Source organism: Triticum aestivum, chromosome 7A, assembly GCF_018294505.1.
Source record: "Triticum aestivum cultivar Chinese Spring chromosome 7A, IWGSC CS RefSeq v2.1, whole genome shotgun sequence".
NCBI classification, from domain to species: Eukaryota; Viridiplantae; Streptophyta; class Magnoliopsida; order Poales; family Poaceae; genus Triticum; species Triticum aestivum.
Genome location: NC_057812.1, coordinates 79,649,131 through 79,675,517, shown reverse-complemented (window position 1 = coordinate 79,675,517; position 26,387 = coordinate 79,649,131). Strand labels below are relative to the sequence as shown.

At 44.5% G+C, this 26,387-nt stretch overlaps 1 protein-coding gene and 1 pseudogene across 1 annotated transcript; both read left to right on the top strand.

The window, feature by feature from the left end:
- Positions 1-1,266: 1,266 nt before the first annotated feature.
- Positions 1,267-4,817, top strand: LOC123152640 (subtilisin-like protease SBT3.8; annotated as a pseudogene).
- A 2,263-nt stretch (positions 4,818-7,080) lies between these two features.
- Positions 7,081-10,462, top strand: LOC123151440 (subtilisin-like protease SBT3.9). Its single transcript, XM_044571152.1, has 10 exons — positions 7,081-7,198; positions 7,289-7,380; positions 7,505-7,602; positions 7,692-7,856; positions 7,941-8,554; positions 8,773-8,840; positions 8,964-9,236; positions 9,322-9,439; positions 9,566-9,737; positions 9,823-10,462. The coding sequence occupies exons 1-10, from the start codon at positions 7,118-7,120 to the stop codon at positions 10,359-10,361; spliced, it is 2,220 nt and encodes a 739-aa protein (XP_044427087.1). The 5' UTR covers positions 7,081-7,117; the 3' UTR covers positions 10,362-10,462.
- The last annotated feature ends 15,925 nt before the right edge of the window (positions 10,463-26,387 follow it).

The window sequence follows — 26,387 nt, the reverse complement described above, 5'->3', positions numbered from 1 at the left end:
GCCAGCGGGAAACCGTTGGGAAGAATGGCTCCGTCTAGTTAGGAGACTGACGGACGTCCAGCTTTCCCAACAACCCGATGAATTGCGTTGGAAATTGACTAAGTCTGGAGTATTCACGGTTAAATCAATGTATATTGATGTTATTAATTCAAATTCCATTTCTACGTCTAAGCATGTTTGGGATGTCAAAGTTCCTTTGAAAATAAAAGTGTTTATGTGGTTTGTCCATAAACAAGTTATTTTAACTAAGGACAACTTGATAAAAGCGTAATTGAACAAGACCTACTAGGTGTAGTTTCTGCGATCGGGATGAGACTATCAAACACCTCTTTTTTGATTGCCCGTTGGCCAAGGTACTTTGGCAGACAGTCCACATTGCTTTTAATATCAATCCACCGAATTCTGTTAATGCGTTATTTGGGACTTGGCTTAATGGGATTGAGCCTGGTTTAGCGAGACATATTCGGGTTGGAGTTTGTGCTTTGCTGTGGACTATCTGGACTTGCAGAAATAATTTGATCTTTAACAGAATATCATGTATACATTTTTTGGAGGTCATATTCCGAACTACGGCACTGATCCGTTCGTGGTCGCTACTCACCCAGACGGAGGCCAGTGAGCATTTGGTTACTGGATCTTTCCGCTGGGAGATGGTAGCTCGGGATATCTTCAACCGGTTTGGATGGCGGTCATGTAATAGGATAGGTACTTAGTTTCCCTATCTAGTTTGAGCCGGCCGGTTGTGGCATCTTGTCCTGGCTAGTTGGTGTTTCTAGCCTTTATTTGGCTCTGTGTGAGCTTTATGTACTTTTTTTTACTTTTGGAGACCTTTGAAATCATGTTGGTACTTCTTTATTTGGTTATTAACATGGCCGTATGCATCGTTCTGATGCAGAGGCCGGGGAATCCCCTTTTCGAAAAAAAAGATCATTACGTCAGACACCAGAATATTTATATCCGGTTAGCTGTTTAATCCTGGCGGACCTGATCAAAGCACGGTGCTTCTTCTCTGATGGAAAAGGCACGGTGCTTTGTATACAGACAAGGATCTATATATGGTCTTCCGTTCGGACGTGTGTGTCACCTAGCAAGTAGCAACACAAACAATCCCTTAAAAGGGAAGGAAACAGCTCGCAGACAAATTCGTCTGAACTGTTCTTGTGCCTCCATGCTTGTTCTTGTGCCTCCATGCTTGTTCTTGTTCCTGGCTGCTATATATACACACAGGGAGAAGCGATCGAGGGAACACTCTTCTCGAAGCCAGATATGGATTCCAGAACAGCATTCTGCGGCGCTCTGCTACTGCTGGTGACGCTGCTGCCTCTTTCAGCCAGCGCGCCGAGCAAAGTAAGATCCATGCTCGATTCCTCTTCGCACAGCATTTATCTTATCTTCTTTCCAATCTTTTACTGAGAACATTTTCTTGTTGAAGTTTCAGCTCTACATTGTGTATATGGGGGAGAAGAAACATGATGAGCCGTCCGTGGTCATCGCGTCGCACCATGACATGCTAATATCTGTTTTTGGGAGGTACTACTGGCTATGAGTTTCATGTCGCATCATAGATGTGTTAGCAGGAAACAGTCGTGATTTGCTCACCTCCCTTTTGTTTTATTATTACTTGAAACAGCAAGGATGAAGCCGTGAGGCCGATAGTTTACAGTTACAAGCATGGATTTTCTGGGTTCGCGGCTATGCTAACAAAATCTCAAGCTGTGGCAATCGCAAGTAAGTAATTGTCAACCCTTTTTTTATAAGACGGGGTTAACCCCCCGGCCTCTGCATCATCATTGCAATTTACACAACCATATTTGTTTGGAGTATGATTATTAATTGTCAGTCCTGAGGTGCCATGAGCTTGCTATCTTTATATCAACTTGCATGATCGAAATGAACTAATCAACATATATGAATGTAGAATTTCCTGAAGTTGTCTCTGTGAAGCCTAATATTTTTCACAAAACGCACACAACTCGGAGCTGGGATTTCCTTGGCCTTGACTATAATCAACCGCCACAACAACCGGGGCTCCTCAAAAGAGCAAAGTATGGTGAAGATGTCATTATGGGTGTGATCGATACAGGTTCGTAATCCCATCCTTAAGTTTAAACCCAAAACATGAGAAATCCCAAGACCAGGAATCAATTAACCCCATGGATGTAAATGCTTCTTTATAGGCATATGGCCTGAATCACGAAGCTTTGATGACAACGGCTATGGCCCCGTGCCGGCACGGTGGAAAGGAAAATGCCAGAGTGGCGAGAAGTTCAACGCCACTGGTTGCAACAGAAAGATCATCGGTGCGCGGTGGTATGGCCGTGGCATCAGTGCCGAGTCACTAAAGATCGACTACAAGTCACCTAGGGACCTCAATGGCCATGGCACACACGTCGCCTCAACTATCGCCGGTGGGGAAGTGCAGGGCGTGAGCTATGGAGGCCTAGGCATGGGCGTGGCACGTGGCGGAGCACCACATTGACGACTTGGTATCTACAAGGTGTGCTGGGTGGATGAGGGTTGCCCTGACGCGGCGGTCCTTGCTGCCATCGATGACGCCATACATGATGGGGTTGACGTCTTGTCGCTCTCTGTTGGAGGGGTTGGTCAGGTGTACTCTGGGACGTTGCATGCTGTGCAAAGAGGGATCTCCGTCGTGTTTGCCGGAGGGAATGATGGCCGTGTGCCACAGAAAGTGACGAATGCCGTGCCATGGGTTACGACGGTGGCCGCTAGCACGATTGACCGGTCTTTTCCGACCCTAATATTGCTTGGGAACAAAGAAAAGCTGATGGTACGTACCAAACAATTTCACTCCTTTGTTTTAAAAAAGTATGTAAATTATTTCTTATATTTTCCATCTCTTAAGAAATATTACAGGGAAGTATTACCTTGCCCTTCTCAAGGGATTGAAAAACCCCATGGAAAATATTAATAATGGATAAAAAAACAGGTGAAAAATGTTATTGGATAAGACGTGCTCCAATCCTGAAATAGTTCATATAAGATAGCATGAATGTGGAGGATTGGTCAATCTGGATTTTTTCCTACAATTTTACTAAATAATAACCTTTTGACTCTCTGAGCACGAAAGTGACGTTCAAACCAACCCGGGGAAAATAAATGGTTTGCTCCTCCTTGAAGCTTTACTTAAATCATTGCTGGTTCTCCACCAACTATATCGTATCTTGTAGCTTTCCTCAGTTAGCTTGTTCTTTAATTTGTGATCAATTTCAAACGCAGGGGCAATCTCTAAATTACAATGCAGCTATGAATAACAGCGGCTCTCAGGCCCTTGTTTTTGCTGGGAGGTAATGAAAGAAACCAGTCTCTTGACGACATTTGATTAATAGTAAATGCCGCGCTTTAGGACAAAACCATGTTCAATTTTAATACTTTTGAGCAGCTGCGACCCGGAATCACTGGCCTTGGGCAATGTCAAGGGCAAAACCGTCCTTTGTTATGCACCAGAAGAGGCATCGCGGTGGTCGCCCCAGTTAATACTCCCTTATGCCATCAATTACACTATTGAGGCCGGTGCAAAGGGCCTCATCTTCGCACAATACACCGCCAACAATCTTGACAGCCTGGTCGGGTGCGAGGGATTTATGCCTTGCGCTCTGGTGGATTTCGAGATCGCACATCGAATTTTCTCCTACTGGGACATGACTGAGTGAGAATTTGTCGAATTGTTGGAAACTGCAGTGTGAAAATATTTGAACACTCAGTTTGCCATCTCCTTATACAAGAACTAATTCATGTTTGTCATGTGTCTAGGAATCCAGTGGTGATGGTGTCTCCAGCTGTAAGTGTTGTTGGAAATGGGGTGTTGTCGCCGAGGGTCGCCTCGTTCTCCTCCAGAGATCCAAGCCTATTGTTCCCTGGCATACTGAAGGTGTATATCATTATCAACTTAAGGCAAATAGTTGAATTTTTGTCACTGTTTGTTTGCTATCTAGCCTCTCTAGTTTTTCAGAATTAAAGACTTACATACCTAATTCATGATAAAAATTAATGTTTTGACAGCCCGACATTACTGCTCCTGGCGTCAACATATTGGCAGCGGTGCGCGGCTCCTACGTGTTCTATTCTGGGACATCAATGGCGTGCCCACATGTCTCCGCAGTGACTGCGATGCTCAAGTCGGTTCACCCTCAGTGGTCACCTGCCATGATCAAATCGGCCATCGTCACCACAGGTAGGAAAGTAATAACCAAAATACGTCAAAATAACTCATTTGAATATATGACTAACTTGATGATTCCTTGGCATTGGTTGAAGCATATGTGACCGATCGTTTTGGCATGCCAATCCAAGCAGAAGCAGTCCCAAGGAAACTAGCCGACCCCTTCGACTTTGGTGGTGGACACATTGACCCAAATAGAGCCGTTGACCCTGGCTTGGTTTACGACGTTGATGCAAGGGAGTACAACAAGTTTTTCAACTGCACCCTTGGATATTTAGGCGGCTGTGAGTCCTACTACCTCAATCTCAACCTCCCGTCAATTGCCGTGCCAGACCTCAAGGACCGTGTCATGCTTCGGCGCACCGTGACTAACATTGGGCCAGCGGAAGCAACATATCATTTAGTGGTTGAAGCTCCAGCGGGGATAGACGTGTCCGTAGAGCCATCTGTGATCAATTTCACCCAAAGCACTAGTAAAAGTGTGACGTTTATGGTGACATTCACAACAAGGCAGAGAGTACAAGGAGGATACACTTTCGGGAGCTTGACATGGTCAGACGGAAGTACCCACTCAGTGAGAATTCCTATTGCGGTACGGACTGTGATACAAGACTTTGTTGCAGATACATCTTAAGCTCATATTCTTTGTATTATACACATAATTTATGTATTCGTGTGGTTGGCATAAGAAAATGTAGAAGAAACACTTTAATTTTGTACATCATCAAAGGAAATGTTATACTGGAATAAAATACGATTCTTTGCTAAGGAGAGGTTTATTCACAAACTTTTACGAAAAATGAATTAATGAGAAAACCACGGATCATATCGACATGAAATAGACTAAGGGAGAACGATGGATCAAATCTCCGGAACCTTTCTTTCTGGATGAAAACGTTTCTAATCTGGAAGTGAAAAGAAATAAACACGATCAAATTTTCTTAGCTGGGCCAAAATCACCGAATTCATGAATGGCTGCTAATGTCCAAAATGCTCGTGTTAGTACATTGAAGTTAATTTAGATTTACATTGTAGTTTGCACGATTTCCTTTGTGATATCAAAATTTTTATGCCTTGTTGTCCTTGGGTCCAAACTTCAAGATCCTTATTTTTGCGTTTGTCAATTAATTGTTCTGAGCGCCCATGTCCATTTTAATTCTATTGCTCCAGATAGGATTCTTTGGCGGGTGAAAAAAATAATCTAATACACATGAAAATTAGTTTAATAAAATTCGGTTTCACATTCCTTTTGTAATGATGGATTATCCCCCACCCTTACCTCGTCCTCGGTATGTCTCTTCCGATTTGAGTATCATTGACCTTAATGCCCCACTCCTCACGCTGGCTATGGAGGAGGTTGTGTGAGCCACCCGCGTGGGGATCCAAAGGTTGTCTCCCATGATCACCTTCCGGCTATCAATTTCTCTTGGCGTTCTAAGTTCCACGAAATTTATGCCATATTATCCTGACACTTGACGGTCGACACCATCGCTAATCCTCGTCTAGGAGGGTTGTCGAGAGGTTGATTCTGCACACTAAGAGGGAGTTCCACCGCCATCAACTCTTTTCCTCTCATCTCCATCATGTTTCTTCCATCCATATGCAAGTAATCTGTTGTAGGCAGGTGGATGGGAATTTGACGATGCCAATCATATAGTAGTGCTAAGATTATAGGGTTTTGATACAACTTTGTTATGCTTAATGTCTACTAATAGGGCCCAAGTAATGTGGTATCATATATTAACCATATAAGTTTTCATGATGCCAATGTGTCTGGATTGTACTTGCAAGTGTGATATGTACCTATTATAGCCTCAAAAGTGACCCCGAGGGTGACCGGGATATCAATGGGGAGTGTTGTGATTTGATGTTTCCATGTATTCACGAAGTGTTAATGTGTTGGTACGGTTGTCTCACAAAATGACGCCTTAATTACCCTTTGTTTAAACTATGATCACCGTGACATGGGAGGGTAGGACTATAGATGCCGGGCAAGCTCTTGTTCTTATAAATAAGCAAGTTCAACTACATACTAATACATGCCTACAAAAGTAGGAGAACATGAGCTTGGTTTTACATGCTTTGTTATGTGCACTATGATATGATTGATGATGTCTATGTAACGTCCCAATATCCATTCTCGGGCCTATGTTTTCCATAAATGTGTGTTCTCTTTAAATACTTGTTAGTTGGCTTTCTCAGTGAAAGAATTGAAAACCATGAGACGAGCTTAGAGAGGCGACCACATCACACTATGTCGGCTCGAATTACTGGATTTATATAATGTAATAGCTGGAGAAACGGATCAGCAAAACCAGTCTTTGCCCTTGTAAATTTATTTTTCGAAGAAAAAGTCTCTTGGAACTTTATTTGAAAACAGGCAAAGTTACATCTTTGAGTACATGCGATTATACGAAAGTTGGCGGGTCTATATCCTTGACGTGCCCATGGAATATTTGAATGTGTCACGTTTGTCAACTTTGTTACGTATTACCTATACCGCCGCCCGCGTTTGTAGAACGATTAAGACGCATGTGGAACGATTAAGACCCATGTGCAAAGCCGTGGAAGCTTGTTTGAAAGTCGACCAGGTCATTGCACGAGAGAGCATATAATTAATTAAGATCTATATCCGGTTTGGTACTAATAGCCGCCAGGACCTGATCAAAGCATGGTGCTTCTTCCTCATTACAAAAAGCACGGGGATTCCTATATAGACAAAAGGATTAGTCTTTGCTCCTCACGCGTGTGTGTCGCTGTCACCTAACTAACAACACTGAAACATTCCCTCTGAAATGAGAAAAAAGACACTCAAACAAATTGGTTTGAACTGTTCTTGCACCCCATCCTTATTGCTCCTGGCTGCTATATAGACATACAAACCGAACGAGGGAACACAAACACAACAACATAGCACTCTTCTCCAAGCAAGATATGGATTCCAGAACAGCATTCTGCGGCGCTCTCCTACTGCTGGTAATACTGCTGCCTGTTTCAGCTAACGCGTCGAGTAAAGTAAGATACACACCCGAGTCCTCTCTCAATTTGCTTTCTTTCCTGATATCTGTTTTTTGTTGAGAACTTATGCGACAAAATGAATTTCAGCTCTACATCGTGTATATGGGGGAGAAGAAGCATGATGACCCATCCATGGTCACCGCGTCTCACCGTGACATGCTAACCTCTGTTTTTGGGAGGTACTGTAACTAGCTACCAATTCATTTTGTTCAAAACAAAAACAATCAGGAGTTCATGTGAGTTCATGTTGCATCGTCGACGTATTAGTCGTGATTTGCTCACCCTCATTTTACTTGACAACAGCAAGGATGAAGCCTTGAGGTCGATAGTTTACAGTTACAAGCATGGATTTTCTGGTTTTGCGGCGATGCTCACCGAGTCTCAGGTTGAGACAATCGCAAGTAAGTGATTGTCAGTCCTATAGGCTCCTACCTATCATCGTATCTACTTGGATGACCGACAAGAACTAATCAACATATTTTTGATGTAGAATTCCCAGAAGTTGTCACTGTGAAGCCTAACACTTATCACGAAACGCACACAACTCGGAGCTGGGACTTTCTTGGCCTTGACCATAACCAACCAAGACAACAACCGGGCCTACTCAGAAAAGCAAAGTATGGTGAAGATGTCATCGTGGGTGTGATCGATACAGGTTTGCAGTCCGACCCCTCAAGCTTAAATCCTGAATATGAGAAATTCCGATACCGAATCAATTGATTCCCATGCTTATTTATAGGCATATGGCCTGAATCACGAAGCTTTGATGACAATGGGTATGGCCCTGTGCCGGCACGGTGGAAAGGGAAATGCCAGACTGGTCAGGATTTCAACGCCACAAGTTGCAACAAAAAGATCATCGGTGCGCGGTGGTATGGGCGTGGAATCAGTGACGAGGTGCTAAACAGAAACTATAAGTCGCCTAGGGACATTGAAGGCCATGGCACACACGTCGCGTCGACCATCGCTGGCAGGGAAGTGCAGGGCGTGAGCTACGGAGGCCTAGGCATGGGCGTGGCACGCGGCGGGGCGCCACGTGCGCGCCTCAGTATCTACAAGGTGTGTTGGTTGGGTGGGAGTTGCCCTGAAGCAGCGGTCCTCGCGGCTATCGATGATGCTATGCATGATGGTGTGGACGTCTTGTCGCTCTCGATTGCTGGGGCTGGTCACGAGTTTCCTGGGACGCTGCATGCTGTGCAAAGAGGGATCTCTATCGTGTTCGCCGGAGGGAATGATGGCCCTGTGCCACAAACGGTGGCTAATGCCCAACCGTGGGTTACAACGGTGGCCGCTAGCACGATTGACCGGTCTTTCCCGACCTTGATATCGCTCGGAAACAAAGAAAAGCTTGTGGTACGTGCATGCTACAAACAAACATTCTCCAAGTATTTATTTGGTCTGAGGAAATGATAGATCCGGGGCTATAAAATTGGTTTTATAGTTTTTGACAAATTAACTTGATTCGTCTCAGAGCGTGGAAACAAACAAAAAGTACATTTAGCTCGTCCCTGAAGCCAGCTTTCCCTGATTCCTTTAATTACTTATTAATGTGTGCTTGATTCGAAATACAGGGGCAATCTCTTCACAACAATGCATCTGTGATCAGCGGCAACTTTAAAGACCTTGTTTATGCCGGGAGGTAATGAAATAAAACTTCTGTAGTTATGCATCTGTAATCACTTGACGCATTTGTTGTAGTTGTCCACTTTTGTAACCACGATTCAGTGTTTTATCAACTATATGAATTACAACTTCTGCGCAGCTGTGACACGGAGTCGTCACTGGCATTGAGCAACGTCACCGGTAAAATCGTCCTATGCTATCAACCCGTGGCGGCGAGAAGCATGCCGCCTCGACAAGCACTTCCCATAACCATCAATCTCACCACCATGGCTGGCGCCAAGGGCCTCATATTTGCACAGTACACTACTAACCTCCTCGACTTCCTGCCTTTGTGTAGGGGCGTTATGCCCTGTGTAGTGGTGGATTTTGAGATCGCACAACGAATTGCCTCCTATTGGAGTTGGGACAAAGGGTGAGTGCATGTCGTGTTGTCTGAAACAGACTTGAATGCGTTTTCTTCTTCTCCGGAAACTCATGCCAGTCACGTGTCATGCTAGGAATGCGGTGGTGAAGGTGTCACCTGCCATGACCGTTGTCGGAAAAGGGGTGTTGTCGCCGAGGGTCGCCTCATTCTCGTCGAGAGGTCCAAGCATGTTGTTCCCTAGCATACTCAAGGTATATATCATTCTCAGTTTCTTAACTTGAGACAATTGTTGCCATTGTCTTGTTTGTTACCTAGCCTTCCTAATTTTTCTTAACTTACGACTTCTTAACTAATTCTCAATACACATGTTTGAACAGCCCGACATTGCTGCACCTGGCGTCAGCATCTTGGCAGCGGACCGCGACTCCTACGTGTTCAAATCCGGGACATCCATGGCGTGCCCGCATGTCTCCGCTGTGACCGCACTGCTCAAGTCGGTTCACCCTGGCTGGTCACCTGCCATGATCAAGTCTGCCATCGTCACCACAGGTGTGAACATTGAAATACAAAAAATACATGAAAACAATCCGTCAAAATATAAAACTGATTTGATTGTTTCTTGTCTTGGTTGCAGCATCTGTGACTGATCGTTTTGGCATGCCAATCCAAGCAGAAGCGGTCCCAAGGAAACTAGCTGACCCCTTCGACTTTGGTGGTGGACACATAGACCCAGATAGAGCTGTTGACCCTGGCTTGGTTTATGACGTGGATGCAAGGGAGTACAACAAGTTTTTGAACTGCACTCTTGGATATTTAGATGGTTGTGAGTCCTACTACCTCAATCTCAACCTCCCGTCAATTGTCATGCCGGACCTCAAGGACCATGTCATGCTTCGGCGCACAGTGACTAACGTTGGGCCAGCGGAAGCAACATATCATTTAGTGGTTGAAGCTCCAGCAGGTATAGATGTGTCGGTAGAACCATCTGTGATTACTTTCACCAAAGGAAGCAGTAGAAGCGCAACATTTATGGTGACATTCACCACAAGGCAGAGAGTGCAAGGAGGATACACTTTCGGGACCTTGACATGGTCAGACGGAAGTATCCACTCAGTTCGAATTCCGGTTGCTGTAAGGACTGTGATACAAGACTTTGTTGCGGATACCACCTAAACTCGTATCTTGTTATTGTAAACCTTCTTTGTGTATTCATGTAGGCCGCATACAAAAATGTAGGAGAAACACTCCGTATCAAATTTATACATCATAAAAAAATGTTAAATAAAAATAGTATGATTCTTCTTCGCAAAAGTTTGGTTTCTTCACAAACTTGTTCAAAAATTGCAGTTAATAAGAAATATCGGATCATATATATCATTGACATGAACTAGAGTAAGGGACAACCATGGATGTAAAGCTCACAAACCTTTCTTTCTTGATGAAAACTTTGTTGAACTGAAAGTGAAAAGAAATCAACACAACCGAAATTTCTTTGCTGGGAAAATATCACTGAATTCATAGATGGCTGCCAATGTCTAAAATGCTCGTGTAGTACACTGAAATTAACTTATGTTTATATTATTATCAGATTTTGCACAATTTTCTTTGTACTATCGTGATCATTATTCATCGGTATTGGCGTCCAGACTTGAAGATCCTTATTTTTGCAGTTGCTCATTCCATTGTTCCGACCACCCATGTCCTTTGATTCTACTCCTCTAGACATGGTTCTTAGCCAGGTAAAAATAAATAAACACATGACAATTATGATAATACATTTATGTTTCACACTCATTTTCTACTGATGGATTATCCACCACAATCACCCCCGTTCCCTGAGGTCTCTTCTGATTTGAGTATTATTGACGTTGATGTTCCATTTGCCTTCATGCTTACCTTCAGTGGCAGCATAAATGCATATAGCAATTTGGGAGTATTGAAAGTTTTTTCCCGCAACTGGCATGAGCATTGTCTTCTCATAAAGAAAAGAATGTACAAATTGGCATGCTTGTGAAAGAAAAGAAAAAAGACATGCCAGAACCCACAAAAATACTCTGCCTCATCAGCAGTTGAATTGTGCTTCACACATTAGAAACTGCTCGTATCAGTTAGGATTTGGCTCACAAATTAACAACTGCCCAAGTTCGACACGACTGCCCTGAAAACAACCCATCGGGCCCCAGCAGATCAAATTTAGCAATCAAGGCGAGGTCGCTAAGCCCAGTGTGACAACGGCATGATAAGGTCAGGCGTGTCGATTTGTGGGCCACCTTTTTCCAGAAAGGAAGTTGAAACTTCCGGTCAGGGCTGGCCCTGGGCCAGGGCAACAGGGGCGACGGCCCGGGCCCAGCCAAACTAGGGGCCCTTACCCGTGCTGCAATGTGTGTATAGTAGATGGGACTGGTCTAGCAGGTGGCCGTTGGCCCGCTAGCGCTCCGCGATGGCCGGCCAAAAAATGGAATATTTTCTCTCCCTAATCCATATTAGGCAAAGTGAAGAGGTATGGACATGTGTGAACAAGATAAATAATTGCAAAGTATTCACGTGAATATATGTGAACCCATTTAATTTGTGTTTTTAAATTTTAAAAAACCATAACTTTCGAGCAGTGCATCGAAATTAAGATCCGTTTTCATTGTTGGAACCCTCGCAGCGTGCTCTTCGAAACTAGATCCAGCATGGGTATGTTTCGACGAAATTTTTTTTGTGTAATTTTGTCCATGTTTTGTGTAACTGGCTAGTCGTCGATGTGCAACTACCTCAGAGATGTGCAACTTTTCTCCTACACTGTAGACATGCAATTTTCCTTTATGGTACCTCCAGCCCCAAACTGCCTCCTTCTAGTGAGATGTGCAACTTCGTATGTTGCCCAGACCAACTTCATAGTAGTTGATGTGCAACTTTCCCCCGCCCGTGGATGTGCTTCACTGTTTGCTGCATCGGCCAACATACTAACAGTGGATGTGCAACTTTGAATACTGCAACGGCCAACTATCTAACAGTGATGTGCAACTTTCTCTCATACCCCCATGGATGTGTAGTTTCCCTACTATCACTCGGCCCAAACCACCCCTGCTAGTGAGATTTGTAACTTTAGCACTCTGTTTATATGCAACTTTTCATTACTCTCATGAATGTCAATTTTTCACCATTCAACTATCTCTGCCTATGAGATGTGCAACTTCGTATGTTTCCCTGGCCAACCACCTAGCAGACTATGTGCAACTCTGTTTGTTGCCCCCGCCAACTGAAAGTACATGTCCACAAATAGGGAGGGGAAGGAGTTGCACAATGACTAATAGACAGTTGGATTGAATAATAGACTAAGTTGCACATATTGCTTGCAGGGGTAGGGGGTAGGGTGTGCCAACAGTAAACGAACTACACATCCACATGTAGAGAGGAGGGTTGCACATCGACTACTAGGTAATTGATCGAGATGGTAGACTAGTTGCACATCAATGTTGTCATAGTTGCTAGATAGCAATCTCATAGGAAGTTGAATCATGCAGATCTAAAAATTGGTTTCCGAAAAAGTTGCACGATGTTGCACTAAAGTTGCACAATACAGTACTAAAGTTGCACCATATAGCATCAAAGTTGGCATAAAAACATTTCGTCGAAATATACCCATGCAGGATCTAGTTTGAAAGATCTCGTCATGAGGAATCCAATGGTGAAGATGGATCTGAATTCCGGTGCGTGGTTTTAAAGATATGACTTTTTAAAAATTTAAAAACAGAAATAAATATGCGTGGATCTATTTTTTCTTCACATGTGACAAGTCTGACCGGATTTAATGCCAGCAATCACATGCACTAGCAGACAAAACATATACACATGCATGCGACAGAGCGGCCGCTTGATTTCTCCAACTAGCGCGCGCACACGTTTTAGATTTCAGGTAGTAGATGATATAGGCCCTGATGAATTCGTGAATGAAAATAAAAAAGAAAAAGTATGTAGGCTGAGAGGCCCATCATCCAACTTCCAACAAAAGCCCAATTGCCAAGAGGCCCGAAGAAGGTACGCACGCACAGCGGCGAGGCGGCGATTCCTCATCAGTCTCCACGCCGGTTCGTTTTCTCGCCCGCCTCGCAGATCGGGCCGCCGGATGCTTGCAGGAAAGTAGGTAAGTACATCTAGATAAATTTCTCTTTTCTTTGCCCTCAATCTTAATCTAGCTAGTGATTAATCTATATTCTTCCTTTTACAACAGTATAGAGGCGTTGGAGACTTGGAGTGGAGTTCGTGTGTTGCCGACTTGCTCCTTGATACGTCTCCATCGTATCTATAATTTTTGATTGTTCCATGCTATTATATTATCTGTTTCAGATGTTTAATGGGCTTTAATATACCTTTTTATATTATTTTTGGAATAACCTATTAACCAAAGGCCCAGTGCAAATTGCTGTTTTTTTGCCTATTTCAATGTTTAGCAGAAAAGGAATATCAAACGGAATGAAACGTTCAGGAGAGTTATTTTTGGAACAAATGTGATCCAGGATACTTGGAGTGGAAATCAAGAAAGAAGCGAGGAGGCCACGAGGCAGGAGGGCGCGCCCAGGGGGGTAGGCGTGCCCCCCACCCTCGTGGGCCCCTCGCAGCTCCACCGACGTACTTCTACCTCCTATATATACCTATATACCCCGAAAATATTCAGGAGCACCACGAAACCCTATTTTCACCGCCACAACCTTCTGTACCCGTGAGATCCCATCTTGGGGCCTTTTTTGGCGCTCTGCCGGAGGGGGAATCGATCACGGAGGGCTTCTACATCAACACCATAGCCTCTCCGATGATGTGTGAATAGTTTACCACAGACCTTCGGGTCCATAGTTATTAGCTAGATGGCTTCTTCTCTCTCTTTGGATCTCAATACAAAGTTCTCCTCGATTCTCTTGGAGATCTATTCGATGTAATTCTTTTTGCGGTGTGTTTGTCGAGATCCGATGAATTGTGTTTTTATGATCTAGATTACCCATGAACAATATCTTTGCAAGTCTCTTCGAATTATCAGTTTGGTTTGGCCAACTAGATTGATCTTTCTTACCATGGAAGAAGTGCTTAGTTTTGGGTTCAATCTTGTGGTGTCCTTTCCCAGTGACAGCTGGGGCAGCAAGGCATGTATTGTATTGTTGCCATCGAGGATAAAAAGATGGGGTTTATATCATATTGCTTGAGTTTATCCCTTTATATCATGTCATCTTGCCTAATGCGTTACTATGTTCTTATGAACTTAATACTCTAGATGCATGCTGGATAGCGGTTGATGTGTGGAGTAATAGTACTAGATGCAGAATCGTTTCGGTCTACTTGTCGCAAACGTGATGCCCATATACATGATCGTGCCTAGATATTCTCATAAATATGCGCTTTTTTATCAATTTCTCGGCAGTAATTTGTTCACCCACCGTAGAATTTGCTATCTTGAGAGAAGCCACTAGTGAAACCTATGGCCCCCGGGTCTATCTTCCATCATATTATTTTCCTATCAACTTGCTATTTCTATTTTGCGATCTTTATTTTCCAATCTATACAACAAAAATACCAAAAATATTGATCTTATTATTTTTATCAGATCTCACTTTCGTAAGTGGCCATGAAGGGATTGAAAACCACTTTATCGCGTTGGTTGCGAGGTTCTTGTTTGTTTGTGCAGGTACTAGGCGACTTGCGTATAATTTCCTACTGGATTGATACCTTGGTTCTCAAAAACTGAGGGAAATACTTACGCTACTGTGCTGCATCACTCTTTCCTCTTCAAGGGAAAACTAACGCAAACTCAAGAGGTAGCAAGAAGGATTTCTGGCGCCGTTGCCGGGGAGGTTGCACCAAGTCAAGTCAAGATTTGATCTCTCGCAACAAGCCATTTCTGAGACCTTTGTCGGGGATATCTACGCACAAGTCAAGACATACCAAGTACCCATCACAAACTCTTATCCCTCGCATTACATTATTTGCCATTTGTCTCTCATTTTCCTCTCCCCCACTTCACCCTTGCCGTTTTATTCGCCCTCTTTTCAGTCCGCCTCTTTTCAGTTCGTCTGTTTTTGTTTGCCTCTTGTTTGCTTGTGTGTTGGATTGATTGTTTGTCATGATGGCTCAAGATGATACTAAATTGTGTGACTTCTCCAATACGAACAATAATAATTTTATTAGCACCCCGATTGCTCCTCTTACCGATGTTGAATCTTGTGAAATTAATACTGTTTTGCTGAATCTTGTCATGAAAGATCCGTTTTCTAGTCTTCCTAGTGAAGATGCCGCTACCCATCTAAACAGCTTTGTTGATTTATGTGATATGCAAAAGAAGAAATATATGGATAATGATATTGTTAAATTGAAGCTATTTCTGTTTTCGCTTAGAGATCATGCTAAAACTTGGTTTTCGTCTTTGCCTAAAAATAGTAATTATTCATGGAATAAGTGTAAAGATGCTTTTATCTCTAAGTATTTTCCTCCCGCTAAGATCATCTCTCTTGGAAACGATATCATGAATTTTAAGCAACTTGATCATGAGCATGTTGCACAATCTTGGGAGAGGATGAAATTAATCGTACGCAATTGCCCTACTCATGGATTAAATATATGAAAGATCATACAATTTTTTTATGCCGGATTGAATTTTGCTTCTAGAAATCTTTTAGATTCGGCCGCAGGAGGCACTTTTATGGAAATCACTTTAGTATAAGCTACCAAACTCCTAGATAATATTATGGTTAATTATTCTCAATGGCACACCAAAAGATCTACTAGTAAAATGGTTTATGCTATAGAAGAAATTAATGTTTTGAGTGGAAAGATGGATGAACTTATGAAATTATTTGCTAATAAGAGTGTTTCTTCTGATCCTAATGATATGCCTTTGTCTACTTTGATTGAGAATAATAATGAATCTATGGATGTGAATTTTGTTGGTAGGAACAATTTTGGTAACAACGCTTATAGAGGAAACTTTAATCCTAGGCCGTTTCCTAGTAATTCCTCTAATAATTATGGTAATTCCTACAACAACTCTTATGGAAATTTTAATAAGATGCCCTCTGATTTTGAGACTAGTGTTAAAGAATTTATGATTTCGCAAAAGAATTTCAATGCTTTGCTTGAAGAAAAATTGCCTAAGATTGATGAGTTGGCTAGGAACGTGGATAGAATTTCTCTTGATGTTGATTCTTTGAAACTTAGATCTATTCCACCTAAACATGATATCAATGAGTCTCTCAAAGCCATGAGATCTTCCATTGATGAGTGCAAAGAAAGAACCGCTAGGATGCGTGCTAAAAAGGATTGCCTTATAAAAGTGTGTTCTTCTAGTTTTCACGATAATAAGGATGAAGATCTAAAAGTGATTGATGTGTCTCCTATTAAATCTTTGTTTTTCAATATGAATCTTGATAATGATGGGACTGGAGATGAGTCAACTTTAGCTGGCGTCCCAATGATTCAGAGTTTTTAGATCTCGATGCAAAAATTGGTAAAAGTGGGATTAAAGAGGTCAAAGCTTTACATATCAATGAACCCACTATTTTGGATTTCAAGGAATTTAATTATGATAATTCCTCTTTGATAGATTGTATTTCCTTGTTGCAATCCGTGCGAAATTCTCCTCATGCTTATGATCAAAATAAAGCTTTTACCAAACATATCGTTGATGCTTTAATGAAATCTTATGAAGAAAAGCTTGAATTAGAAGTTTTTATCCCTAGAAAACTTTATGATGAGTGGGAACCTACTATTAAAATTAAAATTAAAGATCATGAATGATATGCTTTATGTGATTTGGGTGCTAGTGTTTCCACGATTCCAAAAACTTTCTGTGATGTGTTAGGTTTCCGTGAATTTGATGATTGTTCTTTAAATTTGCACCTTGTGGATTCCACTATTAAGAAACCTATGGGAAAGATTAATGATGTTCTTATTGTTGCAAATAGGAATTATGTGCCCGTAGATTTCATTGTTCTTGATATAGATTGCAATCCTACATGTCCTATTATTCTTGGTAGACCTTTTCTTAGAACGATTGGTGCAATTATTGATATGAAAGAAGGAAACATTAGATTCCAATTTCCATTAAGGAAAGGCATGGAACACTTTCCTAGAAAGAAAATTAAATTACCTTATGAATCTATTATGAGAGTCACTTATGGATTGCATACCAAAGATGACAATACCTAGATCTATTCTTGTTTTTATGCCTAGCTAGGGGCGTTAAACGATAGCGCTTGTTGGGAGGCAACCCAATTTTATTTTTGTTTCTTTCTTTTCGTTCTGTTTAGTAATAAATAATTCATCTAGCTTCTGTTTAGATGTGGTTTTATGCTTTTAATTAGTGTTTGTGCCAAGTAGAACCTTTGGGAAGACCTGGGAGAAGTTTTTGCGATCTTGCTGTAAAAAACAGAAACTTTAGCGCTCACGAGATTTGCTGCCATTTTTACTGGACAGTGCGATTAGGTTGATTCTTTTTGCAGATGATTAATAGACAAATTCCTCACGTCCACCAATTTATTTCAGAATTTTGGGGTTACAGAAGTATTCGAAACCTACAGATTACTACACACTGTCCTGTTTTTGACAGATTCTGTTTTTCGTGTGTTGTTTGCTTATTTTGATGAATCTATGGCTAGTATCGGGGGGTATGAACCATAGAGAAGTTGGAATACGGTAGGTTTAACACCAATATAAATAAATAATGAGTTCATTATAGTACCTTGAAGTGGTGGTTTGTTTTCCTATAATAATGGAGCTCATGAGATTTTCTGTTGAGTTTTGTGTTGTGAAGTTTTCAAGTTTTGGATAAAGATTTGATGGATTTTCAAATAAGAAGTGGCAAGAGCCTAAGCTTGGGGATTCCCAATGCACCCCAAGGTAAAATTCAAGGAAAACCAAAAGCCTAAGCTTGGAGATGCCCCGGAAGGCATCCCCTCTTTCGTCTTCGTCTATCGGTAACTTTACTTGAGGCTATATTTTTATTAACCACATGATATGTGTTTTGCTTGGAGCGTCTTGTATGATTTGAGTCTTTTCTTTTTATTTTACCACAATCATCCTTGCTGTACACACCTTTTGGAGAGACACACATAAATCGGAATTTATTAGAATACTCTATGTGCTTCACTTTTATCTTTTGAGCTAGATAATTTTGCTCTAGTGCTTCACTTATATCTTTAAGAGCACGGTGGTGGTTTTATTTTATAGAAATTATTGATCTCTCATGCTTGACTTATATCATTTTGAGAGTCTTTTAGAACTGCATGGTAATTTTCTTTGGCTATAAAATTATTCCTAATATGATAGGCATCCAAGATAGTTATAATAAAAACTATCATAAAAAGTGCATTGATTACTATGAGAAGTTTGATACTTGATGATTATTTTGAGATATGAAGATGGTGATGTTGGAGTCATGCTAGTTGAGTAGTTGTGAATTTGAAAAATACTTGTTCTAAAGTTTGTGATTCCCGTAGCATGCACGTATGGAGAACCGTTATGTGAAGAAGTCTGAGCATGATTTATTTATTGATTGTCTTCCTTATGAGTGGCGGTCGGGGACGAGTGATGGTCTTTTTCTACCAATCTATCCTCCTAGGAGCATGCGCGTAGTACTTTATTTTGATAACTAATAGATTTTTACAATAAGTATGTGAGTTCTTTATGACTAATGTTGAGTCCAAGGATTATGCGCACTCTCACCCTTCCACCATTGCTAGCCTCTCTAGTACCGCGCAACTTTCGCCGGTACCATAAACCCACCATATACCTTCCTCAAAACTATTATGGCATTTCCATAGCCATTCCGAGATATATTGCCATGCAACTTACCACCGTTCCGTTTGTTATGACACGCTTCATCATTTTCATATTGCTTTGCATGATCATGTAGTTGACATCGTATTTGTGGCAAAGCCACCTTTATAATTTTTTTATACATGTCACTCATGAGTCATTGCACATCCCGTTACACCGCCGGAGGCATTCACATAGAGTGATATTTTGTTCTATGTCTCAAGTTGTAATTTTTTGAGTTGTAAGTAAATAAAAGTGTGATGATCATCATTATTAGAGCATTGTCCCAAGTGAGGAAAGGATGATGGAGACTATGATTCCCCCAAAAGTCGGGATGAGACTCTGGACGAAAAAAAGAAAAAAGTGGGGGCCCAAAAAAAGAGAAAAAAGGCCCAAATAAAAATAAAAAATGAGACAAAAAGAGAGAAGGGACAATGTTACTATCCTTTTATCACACTTGTGCTTCAAAGTAGCACCATGATCTTCATGATAGAGAGTCTCCTATGTTGTCACTTTCATATACTAGTGGGAATTTTACATTATAGAACTTGGCTTGTATATTCCAATGACGGGCTTCCTCAAAATGCCCTAGGTCTTCGTGAGCAAGCAAGTTGGATGCACACCCACTTAGTTTTTTTGTTAAGCTTTCATACACTTATAGCTCTAGTGCATCCGTTGCATGGCAATCCCTATTCACTCACATTGATATCTATTGATGGACATCTCTGTAACCTGTCAATACGCCTAGTTGATGTGAGACTATCTTGTCCTTTTTGTCTTCTCCACAACCACCATTCTATTCCACCTATAGTGCTATGACCATGGCTCACGCTCATGTATTGCGTGAAGATTGAAAAAGTTTGAGAACATTAAAAGTATGAAACAATTGCTTGGCTTCCATCGGGGTTGTGCATGATTTAAATATTTTGTGTCATGAAGATGGAGCATAGCCAGACTACATGATTTTGTAGGGATAACTTTCTTTGGCCATGTTCTTTTGAGAAGACATGATTGCTTTGCTAGTATGCTTGAAGTATTATTATTTTTATGTCAAAATTAAACTTTTGTCTTGATTTTTTGGGATCTGAACATTCATGCCACAATAAAAAAATTACATTAAGAATTATGCTAGGTAGCATTCCACATCAAAAATTCTGTTTTTATCATTTACCTACTCGAGGACGAGCAGTAATTAAGCTTGGAGATGCTTGATACGTCTCCAACGTATCTATAATTTTTTATTGTTCCATGCTATTATATTATCTATTTTGGATGTTTAATGGGCTTTAATATACCTCTTTATATTATTTTGGGGACTAACCTATTAACCAAAGGTCCAGTGCAAATTACTGTTTTTTTTTTGCCTATTTCAGTGTTTCGCTGAAAAGGAATATCAAACGGAATCCAAACGGAATGAAACCTTTGGAAGAGTTATTTTTGGAACAAACATGATCCAGGAGACTTGGAGTGGACGTCAAGAAAGAAGCAAGGAGGCCACGAGGCAGGAGGGCGCACCCAGGGGGGTAGGCACGCCCCCCACCCTCGTGGGCCCCTCGCAGCTCCATTGACGTACTTCTTCCTCCCATATATACTTATATACCCCAAAAGCATCCAGGAGCACCACGAAACCATATTTCCACCGTCGCAACCTTCTGTACCTATGAGATCCCATCTTGGGGCCTTTTTCGGCGCTCTGCCGAAGAGGGAATCGATCACGGAGGGCTTCTACATCAACACCATAGCCTCTTCGATGATGTGTGAATAGTTTACCACAGACCTTCGGGTCCATAGTTATTAGCTAGATGGCTTCTTCTCTCCCTTTGGATCTCAATACAAAGTTCTCCTCGATTCTCTTGGAGATCTATTCGATGTAATTCTTTTTGCGGTGTGTTTGTCGAGATCCGATGAATTGTGGGTTTATGATCTAGATTACCCATGAACAATATCTTTGCAAGTCTCTTCGAATTATCAGTTTGGTTTGGCCAACTAGATTGATCTTTCTTACCATGGAAGAAGTGCTTAGTTTTGGGTTCAATCTTGCGGTGTCCTTTCCCAGTGACAGCTGGGGCAGCAAGGCATGTATTGTATTGTTGCCATCGAGGATAAAAAGATGGGGTTTATATCATATTGCTTGAGTTTATCCCTCTACATCATGTCATCTTACCTAATGCGTTACTCTGTTCTTATGAACTTAATACTCTAGATGCATGCTGGATAGCGGTCGATGCAGAATCGTTTCGGTCTACTTGTCGCGGACGTGATGCCTATATACATGATCATGCCTAGATATTCTCATAACTATGCGTTTTTCTATCGATTGCTCGATAGTAATTTGTTCACCCACCGTAGAATTTGCTATCTTGAGAGAAGCCACTAGTGAAACCTATGGCCCCCGAGTCTATCTTCCATCATATAATATTCCTATCAACTTGCTATTTCTATTTTGCAATCTTTATTTTCCAATCTATACAACAAAAATACCAAAAATATTTATCTTATTATTTTTATCAGATCTCACTTTCGTAAGTGACCGCAAAGGGATTGACAACCCCTCTATCGTGATGTGTCGGTGTACAAAAGTAGGGGCTCTCCTTTTGCACCCCTTTACTTGTGCACGGGCAATCAGGGCCGCACCCGCGTCCACACTAAGCAGGGCAGAGGAGGGATGCCGAAGCACAAGACAACCAAAGCGACGCCAAGATTAGAGGCGCAAAGAGATCAAGGGGCAAGGCGGACTCCCCCGGCAAGACGCTTGCCGGGGTGGTTTCCGCAGCCTCGGCAGGATCCTTGCCGGGGCAACTTGCCTGACGCCAAAAGAGTGCGCCACCCTTGAGCCCAAGGGGTTCCAACACCATATTGGAACCAAGGATCAGGAGGCACCTCCGTGGTGTCATGCAGATCTTTGTAGAGATCATAGATACACAAGATCAGATTAGAACCAGAAGACGATGATCCTTGGCGATATCCTTGCCGACGATATCCACGAGACCCCCGGCAAGATCCTTGTCGGGGACGACCGCGGTGCTGCAGCGAGACCCTTGCCGGGTCGTCGGCAAGACCCTTACCGAGGACACCTGCGGGGCCACGGCCAGGCCCGCGTCTGCCAAAGCCTCAACCGCCACTCCCGTGCAGCTGCCAGCTCGACCAGCTGGGCAGGCATCTGCGTGGCAACGCACGACCTCTACACCAACTCAGCAAGCACCTGCGTGATGGCATGCAGATCTTCATGAAGGCTCCACCACCGCGCAAGCCCAACAGCCAGCCAACGTGGCGCTACAAGGCGAGGACAGCTGGGACGAGCTTCTTTGTTGTCCCCAATAAAGCAAGAGGGGCACGTCGGCAGTGCATTAAATGCGTTTGTCCGACGATGCCAGGGGATAGGCTTAACCCCTGTACACCTTTCCACCTCCTGTGTGCTACTATGGCGACCCCTTTTTTGTCTATAAAAGAAGGCCCAAGGCGTATTGGAGGGGATTTGGATCTTTTGGATGAGAGATCCATTGCAGCTAGTTCAAGAACACAAGAACATGACTAGGGTTTTATGCGTCTCTGCGGCCCGAACCTGGGTAAACGATTTGTGTGCTGACCGCCAGACCCGCTCTTCGCACAACCCCGCGCCCACCAACCGTAGAAGGGATCCCGATGATGACCCCATAGGTGTCGTTTCCCACCAACGTCTCTGGCGCACCAGGTAGAGGGTGCGCAGTTGTGAGAATCCAGTCTAGCAGTTAGTTTAGCAGTTCTTCATTGCCATGGCTCCCAAGAAGAAGACGATCACGGTGATCGGTTCGTCGGGGGCCAAACGGCCCGTACCAGTACGGGCGAGTGGTGGGGCGGTCGCAAACGGAAGCCGAGGCGCGGCTCACGAACACCCGCATCGATCTAGCAGCCAAAGCCTGGCGAGCGGCGTCATTCGTGCGCGAGACGACGGGCCACATGCCACCAAATCCAAAGATGGAGCCAACCCCCCCCCCCCCCCCGCAGGCGGCGCAGGGCCCTCCAGGGGCGGTGTCGTGCCACCCACGGCCAGCGCGGCGCCTACGCTGGCGCACCCGATGCGCTCTTCCCAGGTTGTGCGCGACGAGCAGCGTCACCACGCTGGTGACCCTGGGCACCGCCGTGGGAAGAGTCCCGTGCATCACTCATGGGACATAGAAGGCTAGCACGCGCGCCGAGGCGCTGGCGAAAATGGAGTGCAGCCGCCAGGCCGTGATAGAGCTCCTTCTAACATGGTTAGAAGTCGGAGCGCATCACGGTCCATGCAGCTTTCGCCACCACCCACGCCAGCAGAAGCCTTGACACGCGCGCAGTTGCTCCTCGACTTTCCTCCTGCTACGGAAAAACTCGATGAGTGGAGAGCCACCATCCGAAGTCTCGTCGGCATTGCCAACAAAGATGAGCCATGACCGGCGGGGCCCTCTGGCTGGCGCTCCGTCGAGCCGCCGCATGCCAGTGGTGGAAGGATCAGGGGCACTGCGGCCATAGTGCACTCTCCTCCTCCACACCAACCATCGCGGGTGTCGGTCTATCGTGACGACGCTGTTGATAACATTTCCATAGCGTTGTCCGACCCATGGACCCACCGCGATCAGCGCCAAATGCTTTGAGAGCGAGCCCATTAAGACGCTCGAACCACCATTGAGTGCCGACGTGATGCACGCCACCAGTTAGATATGCAGGCGGGGCCCACTATGGACCACCCAGCACCGGGGGGCTCTGGCGACCTACCCTACGAGGTGGGTTGCCCGGCCTTTACCCGTGAGCTGCGGCAGTTCCAGTCCGCATGTTCAAGCTAGACGTTGGCGAGAAGTACAATGGCAAGACCCATCCATCAGAGTTCCTCAGCATCTACACCATCATGATGCAGGCTGCTAGAGCCCGCGACGACAAGGTGCTTGCCAATTACTTCCTGCTGGCACTCAAACCCAATGTCATGTCACAGCTGATGCACTTGCCGGCGGATTCCATTTCTTCTTCGTCGGACTTGTGCCATGAGTTCGTTGGCGCCTTTACCGAACGCCACCAAGCTCATGGCCAGGCGAGAGATTTGCATGTCATCCCCCTGAAGGAAGGTGAAACCCTATGTAAGTACATACAGAGGTTCAGCCGGGTGCAATACAACATCCCAGGTGTTCATCGCGCCGCCGTAATCAGCGCATTCCATCAGAATGTGCGCAACCGCAAGATGTGTGAAGAGCTGGTGATGAACACGGTCAAAGATGTGGCCGAACTTTATGTTATGGCCGATAGGTGCGCTCGGGCTGAAGAGGGGAGGAAGTACCCTGGCGAGGACGCCGGCGCGGAAATCGATTCCACTTACAAAGACACAGCCACCCCGACGAAGAAGGCCCGGCTTCACAACAGGAAGCGCAAGAGCAAGACCGTGCTAGCCATTGAGGGATCCGAGGACACCGGCACGGACAAGAAGGCCAAGGCAGACGACCCCGGCAAAGAAATTGCCGGGTGCGCCGCTTGCCGGGCCTTGGCGGCCGCTGACAAGCCAGGAGGCTCCGACAAGCAATATTGCAAGATCCACCGCACCAAGGGCTACGACCTCCAGAACTACGGGAAAGTCGAGCTGCTTGCTGAGCAGCAAAACGCTGGGTATGAGAGGCGGGACAAGGAGAAGGGCCAGGACGGTGCCGAGGGGTCTGGCAAGAAGCGTGGCGGCCAAGGAGGCCACCGCAGAAAGGATAATCAGCAAGAGAGGCCCGCTCGGGGCCGCGACAAGAAGCAGGGAGATGATGATCATGACGAAGACGACGAGTCCGGCGAGCACGAGTTCCAGAAGGCTATAGAGGCCATGTGCATCAATGGTGGCGCCTCGCTGCACCCTTCTCACCGCCAGCTCAAGCCGTGGGCGCGTGAGATCACAGCAACGGAACCATCACTTGATGCTCAGAGGCCACTGAAATGGTCCAGCACGCCTATCATTTTTGACGCCGAGGACCACCCTGATCGCACAACTGCGGTCGGGTGTTTGCCGTTGTTGGTCTCCCCAACAATACGCAACCTCAAGGTGACGAAGATGCTAGTTGACGGCGGGGCCGGTCTGAACTTGATCTCGCCCGTTGAGATCAAAAGGTTGCAGATTCCCGATGGAGACCTCAAAGAGACGGGCACGTTTCAAGGGGTCAACCCAGGGAGGAGTCAGCCGAAGGGTAAAGTCACGCTGCCCATGACGTTTGGAGATGAGTTAAACTACGAAACGGAGAGGATTGTTTTCGATGTAGCCGAGATCCCCTTGCCCTACAACGGGATTCTCAGCTGCCAGACACTAGCCAAGTTCATGGCGGTGTCGCATTACACCTACAACACGTTGAAGATGCTAGGGACGATGACCATCATCACCGTCCCTTCCGACAAGAAGGATGCACTGATCTGCGCCGACCAACTCTATCGGGAAGCAGTTGCAGCGACTGCCGCCAAGGCACTCGCTCCAGCCGCTAGAGCCCCGGCAGGGAAGAAGACCGGCAAGACCTCTCGCACCCACTCCCGCAAGCGCACCTCTTCGGAGTGTTGTGCTCCCATTGAGGACGTGTCAGAGGGCTCCACCGACAAGAGCAAGAAATCCAGAGCTACGCCACCAGAGATCAAGAGGGTGTCTATCGAGGAGGATGGCACGGGAGGGGCTTTCACCATAAGATCCACCCTGGATAGCAAATAGGAAAGCGTTCTTGTCACCTTCCTACGGGAAAATGTCGACGTGTTTGCATGGCAAGCATCCGACATCCCCGGCATTCCCAGGGAGGTGATTGAGCACCACCTTGCTTTCTGTCCTCATGCGCGACCCGTCAAGCAGAAGGTCCTGAAGCAAGCTTTGGAACGAAAGGAGTTCATTACGGAGGAGATCAGGAAGTTGGAAGCGGCAGGCTTGGTGAGAGGAGTACTCCATCCGATGTGGTTGGGCAGTACGGTAGTGGTGCGCAAGGCAAATGGAAGTGGAGGCTGAGGGAGTCCTGGATTAGGGGGTCTCCGGACAGCCGGACTATATCCTTTGGTCGGACTGCTGGAGTATGAAGATACAAGATTGAAGACTTCGTCCCGTGTCCAGATGGGACTTTCCTTGGCGTGGAAGGCAAGCTTGGCAATACAGATATGTAGATCTCCTCCCTTGTAACCGACTCTGTGTAACCCTAGCCCCCTCCGGTGTCTATATAAACCGGAGGGTTTAGTCCGTTGGACAACAACAATCATACCATAGGCTAGCTTCTAGGGTTTAGCCTCTACAATCTCGTGGTAGATCAACTCTTGTAATACTCATATCATCAATATCAATAAAGCAGGACGTAGGGTATTACCTCCATAGAGAGGGCCCGAACCTGGGTGAACATCGTGTCCCCCGTCTCCTGTTACCATCGATCCTACAAGCACAGTTCGCGACCCTCTACTAGAGATCCGCCGGTTTTGACA

Excerpts from the sequence above, each read along its gene's own strand:
- LOC123151440 (XM_044571152.1), top strand. The coding sequence starts at position 7,118 with ATGGATTCCAGAACAGCATTCTGCGGCGCTCTCCTACTGCTGGTAATA. Across the intron at positions 7,603-7,691 it reads TCAGGTTGAGACAATCGCAA|AATTCCCAGAAGTTGTCACT; the intron begins GTAAGTGATTGT and ends TTTTTGATGTAG. Across the intron at positions 9,738-9,822 it reads GTCTGCCATCGTCACCACAG|CATCTGTGACTGATCGTTTT; the intron begins GTGTGAACATTG and ends TCTTGGTTGCAG.